The 18,866-nt window shown below is 49.3% G+C and overlaps 1 protein-coding gene across 8 annotated transcripts in view; it reads right to left on the bottom strand.

Annotated features, from left to right (window-relative positions):
* Positions 1–5,446: 5,446 nt before the first annotated feature.
* Positions 5,447–18,866, bottom strand: part of Col16a1 (collagen type XVI alpha 1 chain) — a 56,287-nt gene continuing 42,867 nt past the window's right edge. For 7 of the 8 annotated variants that reach the window (XM_052717287.1, XM_052717286.1, XM_052717285.1 and 4 more), the window contains 11 exons: positions 18,789–18,842; positions 18,345–18,398; positions 11,973–12,023; positions 11,562–11,651; positions 10,118–10,153; positions 9,064–9,108; positions 8,082–8,270; positions 7,668–7,734; positions 6,824–7,000; positions 6,559–6,636; positions 5,447–5,841 (listed from right to left, as the gene is read on the bottom strand). In XM_052717287.1, the coding sequence (XP_052573247.1) occupies positions 5,639–5,841; positions 6,559–6,636; positions 6,824–7,000; positions 7,668–7,734; positions 8,082–8,270; positions 9,064–9,108; positions 10,118–10,153; positions 11,562–11,651; positions 11,973–12,023; positions 18,345–18,398; positions 18,789–18,842 (1,044 nt within the window). In that variant the 3' untranslated portion in view covers positions 5,447–5,638. Of the gene's footprint in view, positions 5,842–6,558; positions 6,637–6,823; positions 7,001–7,667; positions 7,735–8,081; positions 8,271–9,063; positions 9,109–10,117; positions 10,154–11,561; positions 11,652–11,972; positions 12,024–18,288; positions 18,399–18,788; positions 18,843–18,866 lie in introns of those variants that run through there. The other variant, XR_008213784.1, reaches the window with a different exon arrangement.

The following is an 18,866-nucleotide window of genomic DNA, read 5'->3' on the forward strand; positions in this document are numbered from 1 at the left end:
TAAGGGCCTGATGCCAGCCAGGCGGTGGTGGTGCACACCTTTAATCTCAGCACTTGGGAGGCAGAGGCATGTGGAACTCTGAGTTGGAGGCCAGCCTGGTCTACAGAGCTACTTCCAGGACAGCCAATGCTATACAAAGAAACCCTGTCTCAAAAACAAACAATAAATAAGTAGCCTCATCTCCAACACTTGGGAAAAATGAGGTAAAAGGGTGATTTGTGTTTTTCCTCCCATTTAGGGGTTCATGTATCCCACGCCGGCTTAGAGCTTTCTATGTCGTCAAGACTGACTTTGAATTCCTGATTTTCCTGCCTCCACTTTCCAAGTGCTAAAGGTGTGCAACACTCTGCTCCAGGAAGATCCCAACTTTGAGGCCATCCTGGACTGCGTAGTGAGACTCTGTCTAAAAACAAAAACCAAAAAGCTGGCAGTTGGCAGTCTCCTGGAGAACTGGAAAGCCACCCCAGTCCTTGGATGAGGTAGCCTCAAGTTAAGGGACATTTTCCCAAGAGCACTTTTCCAGACAAAGACTCAGAGACCAGGTTAGGGAGCTTCTAATGAAACCAGAGCACAGGGAAGGGCAGTGCACTTTGCATGAAGGGGAAGGCATGAGGTGGCTCGGCGGTGAAGAGCACTGGCTGCTCTTCCAGAGGAGCTGGGCTCAGTTCCCAACATCCACAGTAGCCCACCACTGTCTATGACTCCAGTTTGACCGGATCCAGTGCCCTCTTCTGGCCTCCGCAAGCACTGCATCCATGTGGCACACAGGCATGCAGGCAAAACACCCAGAGGAGTAAAATAGACCCTGAGCTTGGGGTGGGGCAGGGCATAACAGACAAGCTGTGGAGAGAACTGGTCACTTCAAGTCCTTGTCTAAATGTGAGTGCCCCAGAATGAGGTGAGCTTTAGATTCAAGCCGTGGGTTCTGACTCTTCTGGCCAACCGAGGGAGAAACAGCCCCTTTCTGTGGCAGTTACTTTAACTTTGCGATCAGTTAAAGCCATTGTTCACAGGTCCGTGCTGCCTAAAGCTCAGGACCGGTGTTTGACAGGTTCGATAGCTCCTGCATCTGTGGCTGTGAGTTTACCTCCGAGCTTCTGTTAGTTCGGGCTGATTGGAGTAATTGCTGTCGTTGGCTTCCCCTTTAGCTTTGTGGCCAGTTTAAAGTTCCAAGGAACTCTTCTGGTTCATTTTGAAGCATTACAAGCAGAAGATTGCTGACTGAAATGTCCTCATTGGATGGGTTTAAGCTGCCTCTTGGAGTATGTGGCTCCTCTCCCAATCCCCTAACTCCTTGCCTTCACCAGCAATAATTATGGCATCTCTGCAGACCTTGATGATACCTCAGTCACTCTTCTCTTGCTGTCTTCGATCCTGAATGGGGAAGATTACCAGTTCTGCCGAACATTCCTTAAATGATTACCATGCCTACGTGCAGAGATGAGCAGGAATCTGACTCAATGCTTTTATTACATTTTATTTATTTTTGTGGTGTGCATGAGCTCACTCATGCAAGTGCTGTCATGCATATGTGGAGGTCAGAGGACACTCTTTTTGGAATCAGTTCTTTCCTTCCACCACGTGGGGCTGGGAAGGTCAAAGTTGGGTCATCAAGCTTGGCAGCAGGTGTGTTTCCTTACTGAGCCATCCGGGCCCCAGACCCAAAGTGTGAAGCAGCAAAAGGAGACATGTAAAAAGAAAGTGGAGACGTCAAGCTTTTATATCCTGCTTTTAGTCACCCAGCAGGCCCCAGTGAAGAGCATGCTTTTAGCAGACGCAGCCTCTCATCCGACAGTGTCTTCCAAAGACTGTTGGTGGGACTGAACTGTGAAATCTCAAAAAGGAAGCAATTCTGAGGTATGGGGCTGAAGGTCAAGAATATTTACCCAGAAAGAACATTGTGACACCTAGCCTTCCAAAGTGAGGTCATGTGACTCGCCTTCACTGATTCCATAAACACTCTAGTCTGAGTTCCTTAGGTGCTGGGGATTCACCACCTATGGCAATCCTTTTATTAGTGTGTGTGCGTCTCTGTGTGTATGTCTGTGTGTCTGTCTGTGTGCATGTGCCTGCATGCCCAATCCAGTGTGTGGAGGTCTTCGGACAACTTGAGGGAGTCAATTCTCTCCTTCCACCGTGTGGGTCCCAGGGTTGGAACCATCATCAGTCTTGCCAGCAACCACTGAGCCATCTCGCCCACCTCATGAAAATTCTTTTCATTCTTTTATTCCAGTAAAAGGCTGAGGAGGCCTCACAGCTGGAGGTCTGCATTATTTGGGGGTCAGAAGGAGCATCCAAGGATTCTCTCAAGCAGCCAGACACCAACCAAAGCCAATGGGGGCCCAGGTGTGTTTATTTTGGAGAGGCAGATGAAAGGGACTGAAAAACAAGCGGCTCATTTCCAAACCTTAACCACCTGAAGCAGACAGTGGTGGGCGGGGTGTTCCTGTTCCTCTTTCAGCTCTGGCGGACGGGGAGAGAAAGCTTGGCTTGCTGCCTTTCTTGGGGAAGCGGGTTTTCCAGAGGTCACGGAAGGCGTGTGCTTGACCAGTAGAGGTGAGGCAGAGCTTGATAATGGAAGGCCTCACACCGGAAAATCCTTCCTCCCCCAGAGAAAGACATTTCTTCCCCAATGCCACCTGGCCGGATGCCAAGCTCCCGTGTGGCATTCTGGGAAGGAACACCAACACCCACCTCATTATGGAATTCTCTTTGATTCCAACTAGATCCAGGTTTGAACTTTGCATTCCTTTTGGATTTTGTGGACTGGAGGGAAGTTTTCCAGCTTGCCATAGAACCCATCGTAAAATGAGAACACCACATATAGGTGTCTGGCTTCTGGCCCCTTACATTATGGCACCATGGGAACAGTACAGAAGGAGGAAAAAAGCTGTTCTTGTAAGGGGTTAACAGACCTCATGTGGAGCGAGAATGTGAGTGGATTGTGTTGAGGGAAAATATTATGACAAAAGGGAAGATTTCAGCTCCCAAGGCTTCCAACACGGGATTATTTTTTTCTTTGCACAATAAATATGCAATAGCCTTGGGCTTCTCAAATTAAGGGCTCTCCAGTCCATTCTCCACACTACAATCGGCAAACTCCCCGTCAGGCAAACCTTTGTTTAAAACTCACCAGCGGCTACCCACTGTGTGCCCGGTGCTCAGGCTCAGCACTGCAGCCCCTCTGTCGGTGGCCCCCCTCTCTCAGCCTGCTGTGCTCAATCATCTCTGGACCTTGGCACATGCTGTTCCCTGTGCCTGGATCAACTTCTGTCTAGACAGTTAGGTCCCGCAGTGATGCCCCTCCCCAGCCACCTGGTCCTGTCCCACCATCCCACTTCGTTATAATGGCTTAATGAACTGCTGTCTCCATTGTCGTAGGGCTGAGTCCGTATCTGTCTAGTTTGTTTCAGGATCCCCAGAGCCTAGTACAGTTCCTGGCACAAACCAGGAAGAGGAAACAGACTCTTCAAGTTAGACTCTGTCAATCTGAATGATCTCTGTGTTGCCTTGAAAGTCTGGAACAGACTGAGAAGTGGAGACGGAGGAGCAGAGTGGGAAATGGAGACGCTGCCTGAGGAGAGTGGAAAGTACCCCTCCTCATTTTCCCAGCAGCTTCCTCGGCTCCTGAGCTGATGAGCAAGATGCACAGATTTTTTTTCTGCTGACCACAGAAGAAGAGACTATAAAATCCAGCTTCCCATCTGGTTCTTCATGGTCCAAGAAAATACAGCAATTTCAAACTCCAGGGAGACAAGCACTCAAATCAGGAAAGCTTAAACCTAGCCTGTCATAGAATCCCCCAAGAGCAACATGGATTTGACTCAGGAAGGAAAAAATGAAGGAAGCACCGTTTCTAAGGATCGATTCCCCGGTGACCCTCAAAGGGTACGTGTTTGATGTCTCCCATACCAGTTACCCCCCCCCCCCCCCCCCGGCCTTCAGAGCCAACCTGCATGACTCAACAGCTGGTCTTTGCTTCTCTTTCTTTCTACTTGTGCCAACAGGCTCCTGGTCACAGGGCCGTCACCAGTCTGCTTCACAGGCTGGGCTGAGAGTGGAAGCTGGCCTTCCAATGGGAGCGCTTTAACATCTGTCCTCATCCATTGTCCAAAACCTGGCTGCTACTTCAATGCAATGATGATGTATTTGCTTTTTAATGTTTTCTGTTAGAACCAGACTTAACTGAGGACTGCTGGTGAGAGATGAAGAGAGAACCAATTCTCCTTCTGTATCTAAGAGCAGCATGGGAGGCACTTGGCGGGCTCAGGAGCCTGCCTGTTAGTGTTGTCTGGCCATGGGCATACCTCTGTCTCAGCCAGAAAAAAAAAAAATAGGGCGAAGGTTCTGAAGAGCCACCCATAGGCTGGTGCCCACCCAGAGAAGGGAATGTTCAAAACTGTGCTGAAATGCCAGCTCTGGAGAAATGACAGCCAGCTTGAAGGCTTCTGGCAGTTTGGATAAACATCTAGACTCTGAGTACATTTCTGAGCCTGCTCTGTGATCCCTTTGAAGTTTATCCAACTTGAATAAACCCTCCAGAAAGTCAGGGCCAGTAAAACAGGCTCTCTTTGGAAGTGCCCCTGGATGCGCCCTGTTGCTTCTTCCCGGGGCAGCCGGCCCATCAGGACCAGCGATCTGAGGAGTGAAGAAGAAAGACGCCCGAGACAGAGCGCTCCTACAATACTCAGTTCATTGTCTTCTTTTCTTCCTGCCCTTTTTACATATGGAGGGCACAGCAGAAAGAAAACCCCTGGTGGACTTGGTGGACCACAAGCTTAGATCTAATCATGGCTTGCCTGGGACCCCTTCTCAATGATCTAACCCCAGCTATTTCTGAAGGGCCAGCCTGAGATGTACATCACACACATTTAAATAACAAAGGGCACTCTCTGCAGTCTAAAAAGTGCCTGGAGCTGGGAAGTTGGTGACAGAGCCAGTGTGGGCACAGGCGGGAAGTTCCATCTCATTGCCCAGAGAAGCACCCCCTGGCTGCCTGGGCAGGGGCCGAGGCTATCTTTCCTCCTGTCTGTGCTTTCTAGTCATGAAATTACTGGAGCACTGAGAAGTGTCTGCATGCATGGAGGGGTGTCCAGGTAGATAAGCACCCCTCAGCACTGGGGGACATCTCCCCAGGTACAAGCTGGCTCAGCTTTAGGTCACACCAAGGAGAATGGGGTGCCAAATACCAGGTTCATTCAGAAAGAAAATAGGGAGCAGTCTTTCCGAGCGGGTCTCGGGGGATCTCCAAACCCGCTGCTGGTTCACTCGAGAGACTGAGCAGTACCTCTTCCCTACGAGGGAAGTGTGCCCCAGCAGTGCCTGGAGAGGGAGCAGCGTTAGTGGACAGCCCCTGCATAGCACAACACAAACCTACAGCTGGCCACAGACCATGAGAGACGCATCCTTTCATAACCCTGGGACCAAATGACAGAGAAGGTGTGGCTGCAGCACCAGGAGAACCCCGTGGAAGTGGGTTCACAAATAGTTTTGTTTCTTTATTGTTAAAAAAATATTAACAGCAACAACAACAACAACAAACAGAAGAACAGCATGAACATTCACAACCAGTCAGAGCCCTGTAAGCTTTGCCCATTTATTCCTAATGGAGTCCTTCATCTCCACGCAGGTGGCCGTTTCAGCCAAAAGGCCCCTTCATGTTTTTCATGGGTGGGTACTGTTGCTCCATTGGCATGGCCCCAAAGCAGTCGGAGGGGTTGCAGTGGCCAGCCTTCCCCGGCTGCCCCATAGGGCCTGGGGGGCCAGGGATGCCCGGAATGCCTTGTTGACCCATGGGGCCTGTTGCGCCTATCTTGCCATAACCTGGAGGTCCTTGGGGACCTACAGAGGGAAGAGCCACAGAAGGGAAATCAGGAGACCCAGATGACAAGTGACAACAGCTGTGACAAGCGACACACCTTCATTTCACATTTGCCGGGTCGAAGCACACTTTTGTGAGACCTGCCTGCTCCTCACACTGATTTCACAAGGATAGCCACACCTCTGGCTAGTTTTATTGGGAGTGTCTGTATACCAGGAAAGGGGTCACGAGCTTTTAATATGTACATCATTGCACCTACAAAATAGTTTCCTGGGGAAATGGTACAGGCTCAGAGAAGTCACACATGGGTAATATCCATGGAGTAGGTGGTGAAGTTGGGCCTCAGAGCTCGGTCATCAGGGTTTAGCCACTCTTAAAACTTTCTAATCATTCATCTTGGAGAATGACTCCAAGTGCTAAAGTGACCTCATCAACACCACAGGGCCAGTACAATGCCAAACAGGTCTTAGATTTGGATTTCTGGTCCCTACTGCATGCAAACCCCCAACACACACTCCGTATCCTGCAAGCCTAGCTTAGGACAGGCAGACGCTCAGCCTCTCCCTCCACTCCTCCCCTTCAGTTCCTAGCACAGGATCTTGAGCTGGGAGCATTTCTGTGATAATTAGCCTGGCATTATTTGATGTTCTAATGATTATGTTGTAAAGAAGTTGTGTTGTGGGGTGGGGGGGCTCTGCTGTTCTGGATTCATGGTCTCAAAGACTGGGTTCTCCTACCTGGGGGGCCGGGAAGACCATTTTCTCCTGCGATGCCAACACCAACGTCTCCCTTTTCACCTTTGGTGCCAGGTAACCCTGAGACCAAAGAAATGGAGTTAAGTCCTATTCCTAAGCAGAAAAATGACAGCTATGTGAACTGCTACACACACACACACACACACACACACACACACACACACACACACACACACACCCTATATTCACAACAGCCCACACAGAGCTGCAGTGCCCGACACCCCAGAGACCTGCAAGGCAGAGCTACCTCTCATTCCTGGCAAACCCTGGCGTCCTTCTCGGCCTATCTGACCGGGGAGCCCAGGTGATCCTGGAGCACCTGGCCGGCCTGGCGCGCCATCTTTCCCAGGAGGCCCTGGCCGGCCTGGGGCTGCCGCCACCTCCATGGGGAACTGCATTCTGGAGGTGTAGTAAGCCATCCTCTCTGCAAGCAAAGACAAAGGCCACGTTGCTGGGTGACCAGGCACTCAGAGTGGCTACCGATACTGCAGACATGCCACCAGCATGGGACAGCCTCCAAAGACGGAGGCAGGAGTATCAGGACGGGGAGATGGGCTGCTCTCCTGAGGGAGGTCTTGTGCTGTGGTCCCTACGTGCCTTCCCACGCAGATCTTTCAGAAGCATGGATCTGATTTAGGCCTCTGACCACCATCCCTGGTTCAGCACCAGCTTCAGAATGTGGTCCAGACAGGTCTCTTTCCTAAGCAGCAGGATGCCCAGCATCCACGTCCCCTCAAGTCCACAGCACACAGGCAGGAAAACGGGCCTCAAACCAACCCCAGCAGCCCCTTCTGTCTGCTCACCCTTCTCCTCAGAGCTCCCTCCACACAGACTCGTTTGAAATCGGCTTTCTTAACCTCCTTTGCTCCCGTGGGGGATCAGGAGGGCAGAAGAGAACCGATTTATCTCTGAACAGAGCAGGTGACAAGGAAGGTCTGATGGATAGGGGAACATGTGCCTGTCACCTGCTGTCTGTAAATGTGTGGGGGCGGGAAGGGGAGGACACTGAAGCTTTAAGCAAAAGGGCCGGCTGAAGAAATGCCTGGGAAGGGCAAGCATTACCCACTACCACCCAGCCGGCTGCCAATTACCATCAAACATTTTAATGATCTCTTGTCTGATGAACCTCTTGATGTCATCGTAATTCACCATGTCTCCCTGAGGAAAGGGAAGAAACCTGGCCTCAGTTCTAAGTCCAAGCTTGGCACTTTCCCAGTGAACAGACTTGATTTCCAGAAATAAAGGATAGAGCAGAGGGCAAAGGTCCTGGGAGCTTCCCACAGAGGCTTAATCCAAAGAGCTCCCCACCATGAAGTAGTACAACACATTTCATACTAAAATGCAGTTTGGGGCGGGAGGGACACCTGTAGCTCCCCGCTTCCCCATGAAGAACTAGGAGCTACCCTGTAGTCAAGCTCTTTCCCACAGAATGTCAGCAGCAGTGTCTAAAGTGACCACGTGCCTGCACTATGGGATAGTGCCCATGGTTGCTGGCCTCCCCTTACCATAGAGCCTGGCAAACCAGGCAATCCAGGGTTGCCTGCAGGCCCTGGGGATCCAGGGTGCCCCCTTTCTCCTGCAGGACCTGGCGGCCCAACAGGTCCCATGGAACCGCTCTTGCCAGGCCCCCCTGGCATGCCAGATCTTCCCTTCTCCCCTGCTTGTCCCTTCTGTCCTGCAGGTCCTGGGTCACCCTACAAAGACAGCAAGTCACAGTACAGCATCACCAACTGTTTCCAAGTCTGTGTCACAATATATCAGCAACCTGCCCCTTCCCCGGGTGCCCAGCATCTCCGGCTGGGCTGCGGCCATGATGATAGAGGTCCCACTGCCTCAACACCTCCCAGAGCAGTGCTCCTAGGAGGCAATGCTTGCATTACTCTTTGCTGGGAAATGCTCGTGGCTCCCACATACTCTCTGTAGGGAGATCCCCTTCCTTGCCCAGGCAAGACCATAACATCCTCCTCACGCCTTCCCCAGCCTTGGCTCCTTGCCAGCCCCAGCCGCCTGTCACTCTCTGGTTCCACCGTGTTACCTGAGTCTGCTGTCTGGAATGCCTCCTCCCCAGCCTCAGCACCCTAATGATTACCTCTCTCCTCTCCTCTGCTGAAATGTTCCTGTCCTTCATGCAGCCTTCCTCCCTCACTTTTGATTAGAGTTAGAAGTCCTTCCTGGAGTCCCACAGCACTGTATCCAGTCTTCTTCAAAACTCACCATATTCTAGTGTCAGTGAGCCTGGCCCAGGGAGTGCCTGTTCAGGGACTCCTGTTTACCCCCCAGACCAACCCAGAGGCCCTGGAGTGAGCCAGGGTGGGCAATAATTAGGGGATTAAAGAGATTTCCATTCTCAAACCATAGATGGGACAGTCCCAGGTGAGGTCACATCTCCCTTTCCTGCCTATTGGCCACCCTGGCCTCCTCTCTGGCTAGAGTTGCAGCTTGGAGCTCCTGAGTACCATTTTTTAAACCCAGCCAGTGGCTGCTCACCTTTGGGCCTGGAGGTCCATAGAGCCCCTGCTTTCCAGGAGGTCCCTGTAAGAAAGCAGAAGTCAGGGTCAAGTCTGGGCAGCATTGCTGAGGCTCCCTGAGGTGGGGAGGGGAAGGGGCAGTGGGAAGACCACCTTCTTCTACCCTAGGACTCTGGTTGTGTCCAGCTGGGCTGTGTGAAAGAAGGGATGACAGCTTCCCTGCCAACCAGAGGGGCTGACAACCGGGAGGGAAGATGATGTCCCCTGGGGCATGGCCTTGTTTGATAGCATTGGCCTGGTCCCTCGTCACAGATGAACTGATGTGACAAGAAGTCAGAGTGGGAAGGCCGGTCTGAAATAGCAGAGAGCTTGCAGGAGCTGGGGCCCAGGGAGCCTTTGTTTGGAGTTTGTTATCGTTACTATCTCTTTCTGATCAGAAACAGGGTCCTCTAATGCCACTTGAACGACAAGAGTTACCAGCTTCTTGCATGTAATTGGCGGTGGGTATCTGCAGGGGGCTGGCTCCAGGATCCCCATGGATCCCCCAGTCTGTCTCAAGTCCCATTTGTAAAATGGTGTTACAGCTGGCTCTAACCTATGTGTGTTCTACATAACCTGCGTGCTCTACATCACCTTTGAATTACTTAGCAATAGTGACCACAGTGTAAATGCTGCAGAGTTGTCCTACTGTTTGTTCAGGGAATCATGGTAAGCGGAAAAAAGTGAGGTAGGAGTGTTGGTGCACACCTATGCACTAGGGAGGCTGAAGCAGGGGGATCATAAATTGGAGGCCAGTTTTGGGCCATAAAGTTCCAGGCCTGCCTGGGTACATAGTATCAATAAATAAATAAATGAATAAAAAATAAAAAGAGTCTGTATATGTTCATGCAATTTTCCCCTGAATATTTTCAATCAACCTGAGATTGACTTTCTGGATGTGGAAACCATGGGTATAGTTGCTGTAGGAGACAGTCTGTGCCCATGTGGTATGCTTACTGAGTGAATGAGGGATAGAACAAGATGAGGACCAAGAAGAAATGTCCCTAAGGAAAGAGAGAACAGCACAACCATACCTCTTTGCCAGCCGCACCATCTGAACCAGGTTCACCCTGGGGAGCAGAGAGCATTGGAAACATATGAGCTGTTATCCGACCCCGCCTCATGGGCCTCACATCTTGTCTCCTCTATCCCACCAATGAGTCCTGATCCTGCGGCTCCCTCTCCTCCTCCCTCCTCCCTTCTAGCCTGCTGGAGCTAGAGCAGAGATGTCTTTTTGCTTGAGAACTGTACGCATTCCCTGGCTCTGGGTGTGCACTAAATGCTCGCTGAAGGGCCACATGAACTGTGAGCTTCCGGCCTCAGTGAGACTGGCCAGGACAAGCTGACCTCCTTCCTTCCCCATGACACCACAGCAAGAGCTGTCTAGCCCCTGAGCCCCTGAGCTGCCTACGCCTTCCTGGTGGGCTGCTGGAGAAGAGACATCTGTGATTGTAGGACAAGGGGTAGATGCATCCAAAGCCCTGGCAGCTCCTGAGTCTGCAGGGAGGGAGGGAGCCTGGGAGAGAAGATATGCTCAGGGACAGTAGGCAGAGTCCACAGTGAGCAGGAGTGCCGACCCCTGGCCCTCTGGGAATAGGTCCAGTGACCATGCTTCCATGACTGGGGTCAACCCTCTCGTCAGGGACTGACTGCCAGCCCTAGTTCGCTACCATGTCCTGGAGGAAAGTCTGCTTGGTGGGAAAGCCCCCGTCATAGAGACCTGAGTCCTCTTCCTTGGCTTCCCAGAAACTTTACACCCCTCATGTGGTTTGCCCGTCGAGACCTCTATAGAGGGGAAGCTTCGCAGGTCGGGTAAGAGGTGTAAACTGGGTAATAGAGCAGGCTGGAGATCAAGTCTCAGCTCTTCCATTTATTAGCTGTGGGACCCAGAGCAGTCTCCTCAGCCATACTGAACCCTCCTTTCCTTTTCTGAGAGCTCGGGGACAACTGGACCTCCAGATAGTGTTGCAGAGCATATTAAGACAAAACACACACCAACCTAAGTGAAGGCTCACTCCGGCAGAGTCAGTGACCAATATAGCATCACTCTGAGTGCTAAACGGGCTGAGATCAAGTCTGGCTTCTGAGGAGCTCCGAGAGTTACAGTAATAGCACAGTATTTCTGGTTCCTGACATTTTCAAAGACTTTTTGTGGTTACTGACAAGCTCCACAGGGGCAGGGAGAGAGGCAGGGGCAGGGGCAGGGCCAACACGTGGACCAAGCCTTCTCTTTCTGGCACCTCGTCAAGGGATCCGCATCAGGTGGATGATGCATCCTCAGAGGCAGTGCCCTTGTGTGCAGCTGGCTGGGTGCTGGCTTGCGGGGCTCGTCTCTCTGAATACAATACAACCCCTAGACACAGGTCCCATGCTGCCGCCCTGCCATGCTAATACCTTCTCCGTCCCTAGAGACCCTAGGTGTGCTGTGCAGTGCCAAATCCTCTCCCCCGAGCTGGGCTACAAGATGTGAGGTCTTACCGGAGGGCCAGGGTGTCCGGGTGTGCCAGGCTGGCCTGGGAGGCCCGCCAAGCCCCTTTCTCCAGGGGCTCCTCGGTCTCCTTTCAGGCCCTAAAAATAGGACGAAGGTCAGTGGAGAAAAGGAGAAGCCGAGTCTACAAAGCCGAGGCAGACCTCTCCCCACCCCCGTGCTCCAGGGGCCAGGCCCCGCAGGGGCAGATGGCATGCCTGAACCGATGGTGTGGCCCTAGGATGGCCTGGAGCCACCCTTTGCCTCATCCCAGAAGGGAGAACTTTAGGACAAGTAAGAGGCTGATGCTGAGAAGGATGGGGACAAAAAAACGTTCTCTACCCCTTTGCCTTTGTCTGGAAGGAGCCCACAGCAGAAAAGGCAATAGTCCTTGAGGGCAGACATAGAAGAAAGTCACTCACCATAGTGGAGATCCCAGGTGGACCTGGCTGGCCTGGAGGCCCCTGTGGCCCCTAAGGAGAGGGGAGTGAAGACAGGGTAAGGGCTTTACCAAAACGCCCAGGCTGGAGGGGGTGTGGGCAGCAGCAGGAACATTCCCTATACTGTATTAGCTTTGTTCTCTTCCTGGAATCCATCCTTCCTTTCTGATCTTACACTTGAACTTCTACCAGGAGCTCTGGTTCCAGAGCAGAGGTGGGAGGGGCTGAATATACAGGACCCTTGTGCCCAGTGCCCACTGACTGGTGCACCTAGGCTTGTGAGGTGCAGAGGCCAAAGGCAGGAGAGGATGAACTACTAGCCTGGGTACCTCCCGCACCCCTGTGCTTCCTAAAGGTAGCCCAGCATCTGATTGTCCTGTGGAGGAGGAAAAGTCAGCAGCCAGGGTCTACATAGCAGAGGTAAAGGGCAGGGACCACATGGACCAGAGACCATGTCCTCCACCCCCCAGAGCCACAGAAGGAACTCCAGCTATCTCCAAAGCCCTTCGCCATATCCTAGAAGGGGGAGATCTTTGGGGGCAGAACAAAAAGGCTGACCCATGCATGGGTGGTGATGCATGCCTTTAATCCCAGCACTCAGGAGGCAGAGCCAGGAGGATCTCTGCGAGTTCAAGGCCACCCTGGTCTACAGAGCAAGATCCAGGCACCAAAACTACACAGAGAAACCCTGTCTCAAAAAACAAAACAAGGCCGGGCAGTGGTGGCGCACGCCTTTAATCCCAGCACTCGGGAGGCAGAGCCAGGCGGATCTCTGTGAGTTCGAGGCCAGCCTGGGCTACCAAGTGAGTCCCAGGAAAGGCACAAAGCTACACAGAGAAACCCTGTCTCGAAAAACCAAAAAAAAAAAAACCAAAAACAAAACAAAACAAAAAAAGACTGACCCAATATCCATATGGGAAAGCTCTGTAACCCCACATTCTGGGGAGCAATGACACTCTAACCCCCAGGGATGTCCCCTCCTGACACTGCTGGGGCTGTATCTGAAATGTCCACAGTCCAGAGGTCACCTCCCTCATCAGAGCGATACCCAAGAGCACTCAGCTCCTTCCCAGAGCACATTCCTCCTCACCCCTTCCCAGAACATTCTGGTGCCATGGCACCTATACTACTCCTAGGGTGGGAATGCTCATGACTGGGACCAGCACATAGCAGGGGACCAGAGCTAGACAGAGCAACGTCAGGAGGAGCCCAGTAGGTCCTCATCCATAGGCCCCCACCCCAGGAATCTCTACCAGGGCCATCATTTAGTGTATGACTCTTGATAATTAATGTGTAGGGGGCTGGAGGAGACCTGGAGTCCCCAGAACAGAGCCACTGAACTCCTTGAGATATATAAAAATGGGGACCTGAGAGTTCCTATTTTTTTGTCATGAACTACTTTCAATGTTCCCAAATGCCTCCTGAAAATTATACAGCCAGGCTATACTAGCCCACCACTGGATTCGCTTTCTCTGGAGCCCTATCAATAGGCATGATGCCGTCACACTGATCAAAGGCACCAATTGGCAGTCATTTGTGTCACCGATGAGAAAAGTGGATGGGAAATGCAATACTCCTTAATAAATGTGCTCTCCAATTCACCCTAATAGCAAAAACACCACCTACCTACCCAGTTGCCCAGCTGAACTTCCTGGTTCCTCTCTTTCTACCACTCAGTCCTCCCTTGTGTCAGGCCAAGGGAACAAGCCCTCCACCTCAAAGTCAGATCTCCTAAGCCCTCTGTTCCCTCTCCCTTCCCGTCACCCATCCACCCACCTGTCACTTACCAGCCCTTCCCTGAAGATGCCTGCCACAGGCTCCTGAACCCAATCCTGAGGTATCTTTTTCGAAGCTCAGGTTTTAGGGTGCCACATGCAGTCCTCAAGCTACCCCCACACCCAGTGTGATGGTCTTGAGGTCCCTCAGACACATCGAGCTCCTGGCTGCTTTTGGTTCTCTGTGTCTTCGTGTCCCTTCTCCAAGGCTACTCAACAGCTGACTCCTTCATTCAGGCCTCAGCTCAGTCACTTCTTCAGCAAGGGTTCCCCTAAAGCAGAGGGTCTCAACCTCCCTAACGCTGTTACCCTTTAATACAGTTCCTCATGTTGGGGTGACCCCCAACCATACAATTATTTTACTGTGGCTTTATAACTGTAGTTTTGCTACTGTTAAGAATTGTAATGAGTCTGATACACAGGATATCTGATATCTCAAACCACAGGTTGAGAACTGCTGCCCTGAAGGTACCTCCCTCCCAATTCTTCCCTGTAACATCACCTCATCACCTGAACCTTTCATTCACCTGTTTCCTGTGACTGTGGGGAAGTCCTGTGGGATAAGAGCCCTTGTCTATCTGGCTCTGTGCTGTGGCTCTGATTTAGAGCAGATGGTCAATAATTACTTATTGACTAACTGAATGACTTGTGTCTGATAAGCAAATGTGAATGTGCACAGAGGAGCCCAACAATGGTGAAAAGCAAAAACCACTGAATCTACTGTGGAATATTCCTTTACACTGTGTGAAGATGTGTCACTATGATTGGTTTATTAAAGAACTAAATGACCATTAGCTAGTCAGGAAGAGGTTAGGTGGGACTTCTAAGAGACAGAGAGCTCTGGGAAGAAGAGGAGTTGCCAGCTGGATGCAGAGGGAACAAGACATGCAGGAGGAGAGGTAAAAGCCACGAGCCACGGGGCAACACGTAGATGAACAGAAATGAGTTAATTTAAGTTATAAGAGCTAGTGGGACAAGCCTAAGCTACAGGCCAAGCTTTCATAATTAATAATAAGTCTGAGGCCGGGCGGTGGTGGCGCACGCCTTTAATCCCAGCACTCGGGAGGCAGAGCCAGGCGGATCTCTGTGAGTTCGAGGCCAGCCTGGTCTACAGAGCGAGATCCAGGAAAGGCGCAAAGCTACACAGAGAAACCCTGTCTTGAAAAAACCAAAAAAAAAAATAAATAAATAAAAAAATAAGTCTGTGTCATTTGTAAGCTAGAGGCCCAAAGAAAAAGTCTGCTACATATGGCATCCAATGTGGGGGCCACATGTATCCACATAAGACCTGAAAAGGCTTTAAAAAAGAAGTTTGGAACACAGAGTCAGACACAGCTTTCTGGTGACCACAGTCTCTTAGCGGCATACAAAGACACAGCTACCACTCTGCCTTCGGGCTGGAGTCAGCTGCCAGTGCCATGCACCAGCCCATGCATTAAGCTGAGCCACATGGCAGCTGATATAGCAGTTAAAGATTTGTCTCATGTGATCAGAAAATGATGCAGATGCTCAGTAAAGATGGATCCAGATGGGGAAGAAAAAAAAAATCTCAAAACAGGTATAATGTGTTTAAAAATGTATGTGGACTTAAATAAGAAAAGAAAATGGGTATATACAGTCATAAAAAATAGTTTATAAATAATAAGCTAAAGTCTTTAAAGAGAGAATAAAATAATCTAAAAAGGATAAGCCACGTAAAGATGGAAAATACACAGAGAGTCTGGATCCTATATGGTGTCTTGTTGACTTTAAATTTTTTGATTGCTGATGATCAAACCATAGCTGCTGAGAGACACTGGATTATGGAAACTGCTAAATTAAACCAATCTATATATTTTAAAAATGGCTTAACTTCAAAATGGAAGTAAAAATATATGTTGCATTGGAGAAGAGGTTACGCTTTTGTTTCAACAGAAAACAAAAGGCTGTGGATTCATTCAAGGTTGATAGAGATCAGATTTGATTGGGGGAGACCCTGAAAATCCTGACTACAGAAATAAAAAAATAAACCTAAAAAAAAAAACCCTACAAGACAGGTTACGTATATTTTACCTGCTCAAACATAAAAAAAAAAAAACATCTTTGGCTGGCTTGTTGTGTCTAATGCACAGTCCATACTTGTGTTAATACACATATGTATGTTACCTTTGAAATTTATGTGTTTTCAGAGTCAGGTGACCAGACACCAATGAAAACAGGTGGCCCAAGTGATCCAGCCTCTCAGAATGCCTGTATTGCAGTTTATTCTCAGAGTTCTGCATCCAGAACAGCTTCAAGGCTGCTGGCTGAGATGGTTCAGCCTCACAGGCTACCCTAGCCAGGACTGCAGATAAGCTTTGCACTTTCCCGTTGCACAGAGACTGGACAACAAATGTTACAACTACCTCTCCCAGGACTTGACCATTATCCTAATTTTCTCAGGATTCCCCAAAGATGTCATTACCCCCAGACAACAGGAAGCAGTCTGGAGAATATGACACCCACATTCCCAACAGGTGGGGTGGGTGGTTTTTGGTCATTCAGTGGGTTATAAATGTTTGTCATCATTTAGGGGGGCTGGTTACAAGTTGTTATTGGTCATGATCAAGAAAAAAGCTAAACAAAGGAGATAAGATTCAGGAATCTCTTGCTGAAGGGAAAAAAAGGGGGATATAGTATAGAAATGATGGGATAAAAGGGTGGATTGTTGAGTCTACTTTTGAACAATCACTAGTCTCAAATATTTTACATTGGTATGGATTTTTGTATATTGATACAAATTTAAGGCTATTTTTGTTATACTGTATTATATGTTTTTATTTCTTGTTTAAGGTATTATTATACCTGTGCAGCTCATTTAAAAATGTAATGTAAAGTTCTAGTCTTTGAAAGCTATTTAGAATAATAAAGAAATACATGTTAGTAGTCATCTATAACAATCAAACTTATAGTCATGTTAGATATATTTTCAAGGTCAATCAGAGACATATTTTAAATAGATAGATGGTCTCCAAACACTTCAGAGATCTACAGAATATGGCATTTTAATGTTTTAATAACATAGGGCTTCTCATGACAGTGAGACACATCTGCTCCTGGCAGCACCAATTTACTTCAAAAGAGGGTGACAGCATAAAAAAGCCTCCATATGGAGTTTGCTTTCATTTGTGGTGAAGTCAGCCACTGGGCAAAGAGACTGCTTGCCTCGACTGCTGACAGTGTGCTGTCCAAATTGGACAAGTATGACACAAAAGTAGGCAACTGCCAAACTTTGCCAAGACAAAGTGGGACAATCCTTCAAAATTCCTGCTTCACAGAAAAGTCTGTCAGATAGTTGAGGCCTGTAGGATGAAGGTGGATGCCCCAATGTTACAGAGGAACCTTGGGTGACTGTCCAGACAGGCATCTGTTTCTGTCACTTCTCATAGTTCTGGAAGTTGCTTGCTCTGCACTTCCTGTTTACTCAGACAATATTATTTCCTTCTCAGGTCTTTGATGGAGTTGAAGACTAGATAGTTATAGTTTTCTTTAGTTCTGATAGAAGGTAAATTGTATATAAAACTTTGGACTCATCAAAATAGGATTAATAATGGAGTATTTTCTCTAAATTTGCCAAATGCAAATGGACTGGACATTGTGAATATAATTCTTACCTGATAGTTGTTCTCACTGTTTACAGTTTTATTATGTTAGAGTTAAAACTTTTCCTTTTTATTTAAACCAAAAGAGGGAAATGTTGTGGAATATTCCTTTACACTGTTTATAAGATGTGTCACTGTGATTGGTTTAAAAAAGAGCTGGATGGCCATTAGCTAGGCAGGAAGAGGTCAGGCGGGACTTCTGGGGACAGAGAGCTCTGGGAAGAAGAAAGGAGTCACCAGTCTAATACAGAGGGAGCAAGACGTGCAGGAAGAGAGGTAAAAGCCACAAATCACATGGCAAAACATACATGAATAGAAATGGGTTAAAGTTATAAGAGCTAGTGAGACAAGCCTAAGCTATAGGCCAATCTTTATAATTAATAGTAAGTCTCTGAGTTTTTTTTTTTGTTTGTTTGTTTGTTTTGTGAACTGGCAGCCCAAAGAAAAAGCCTGCTTAATATCAATCATACAATTATTTCACTGTGACTTTATAACTATAATTTTTGCTACTGTTATGAATTATAATGAGTCTGATACACAGGATATCTGATATCTCAAACCACAGGTTGAGAACTGCTGCCCTGAAGGTACCTCCCTCCCAGTTCTTCCCTGTAACATCACCTCATCACCTGAACCTTTCATTCACCTGTTTCCTGTGACTGTGGGGAAGTCCTGTGGGATAAGAGCCCTTGTCTATCTGGCTCTGTGCTGTGGCTCTGATTTAGAGCAGATGGTCAATAATTCCTTATTGACTAACTGAATGACTTGTGTCTGATAAGCAAATGTAAATGTGCACAGAGGAGCCCAAAAGTGGCAAAAAGCAAAAACCACTGAATCAGATGAGCCTAAAGTCCCTCATATCTCTGCATGGTTAGGACAGCTCTTGGGGCACTACCAGCTTACCCATCCCCCAGTGGCATTCTATTCATAGAAGCAGAGACAAAACCAGTTGAACTCACAAGATGACCTGGGGGTCCTGGTCGTCCCTGGGGTCCCATGGCACCAGGCTCACCCTACAGGAGTCAGAAAAAGAAAAAGGTGACACAGAAACCGACCGACCCGCGTATGTATGGCTGCTTGGTAGGAGAGGGCTGAGCAGAGCTGTGGGTAGTGGCATGGAGCAATGGCCAGAGGGCTGGATGGAGCTCTGAACTTTAGACCGTAGCCTTCCAGGGCTTCTGCCTTTTGGGTAGTTGTCCAGTTGTCTTTCTAGGGAGGGGACCCGTTATAATTCTCAAGATGGAGAAGGATCAAGATGTGCAGTGTGGGGTAAAATTTCACATCAGAAGGCCAGGAGAGAAGGCAGCCACTTTGTCACTGAGAGGAAGAAAGCGCTACCGCGTGGGACTTAGAGGAGCCCAAGGCTGTGTGACAGCGGTACGCCCAGAACCCCCCGTCCTTACCTCTGCACCTGGCCGGCCGCTGCTACCAGGGGGACCTGGTTTTCCACAGTCACCCTAAAAGAGAGAAGGGAGAGTGGA

The sequence above is a fragment of the Peromyscus californicus genome, unplaced genomic scaffold, assembly GCF_007827085.1.
Source record: "Peromyscus californicus insignis strain IS unplaced genomic scaffold, ASM782708v3 Scaffold_5__1_contigs__length_169319896, whole genome shotgun sequence".
NCBI classification, from domain to species: Eukaryota; Metazoa; Chordata; class Mammalia; order Rodentia; family Cricetidae; genus Peromyscus; species Peromyscus californicus.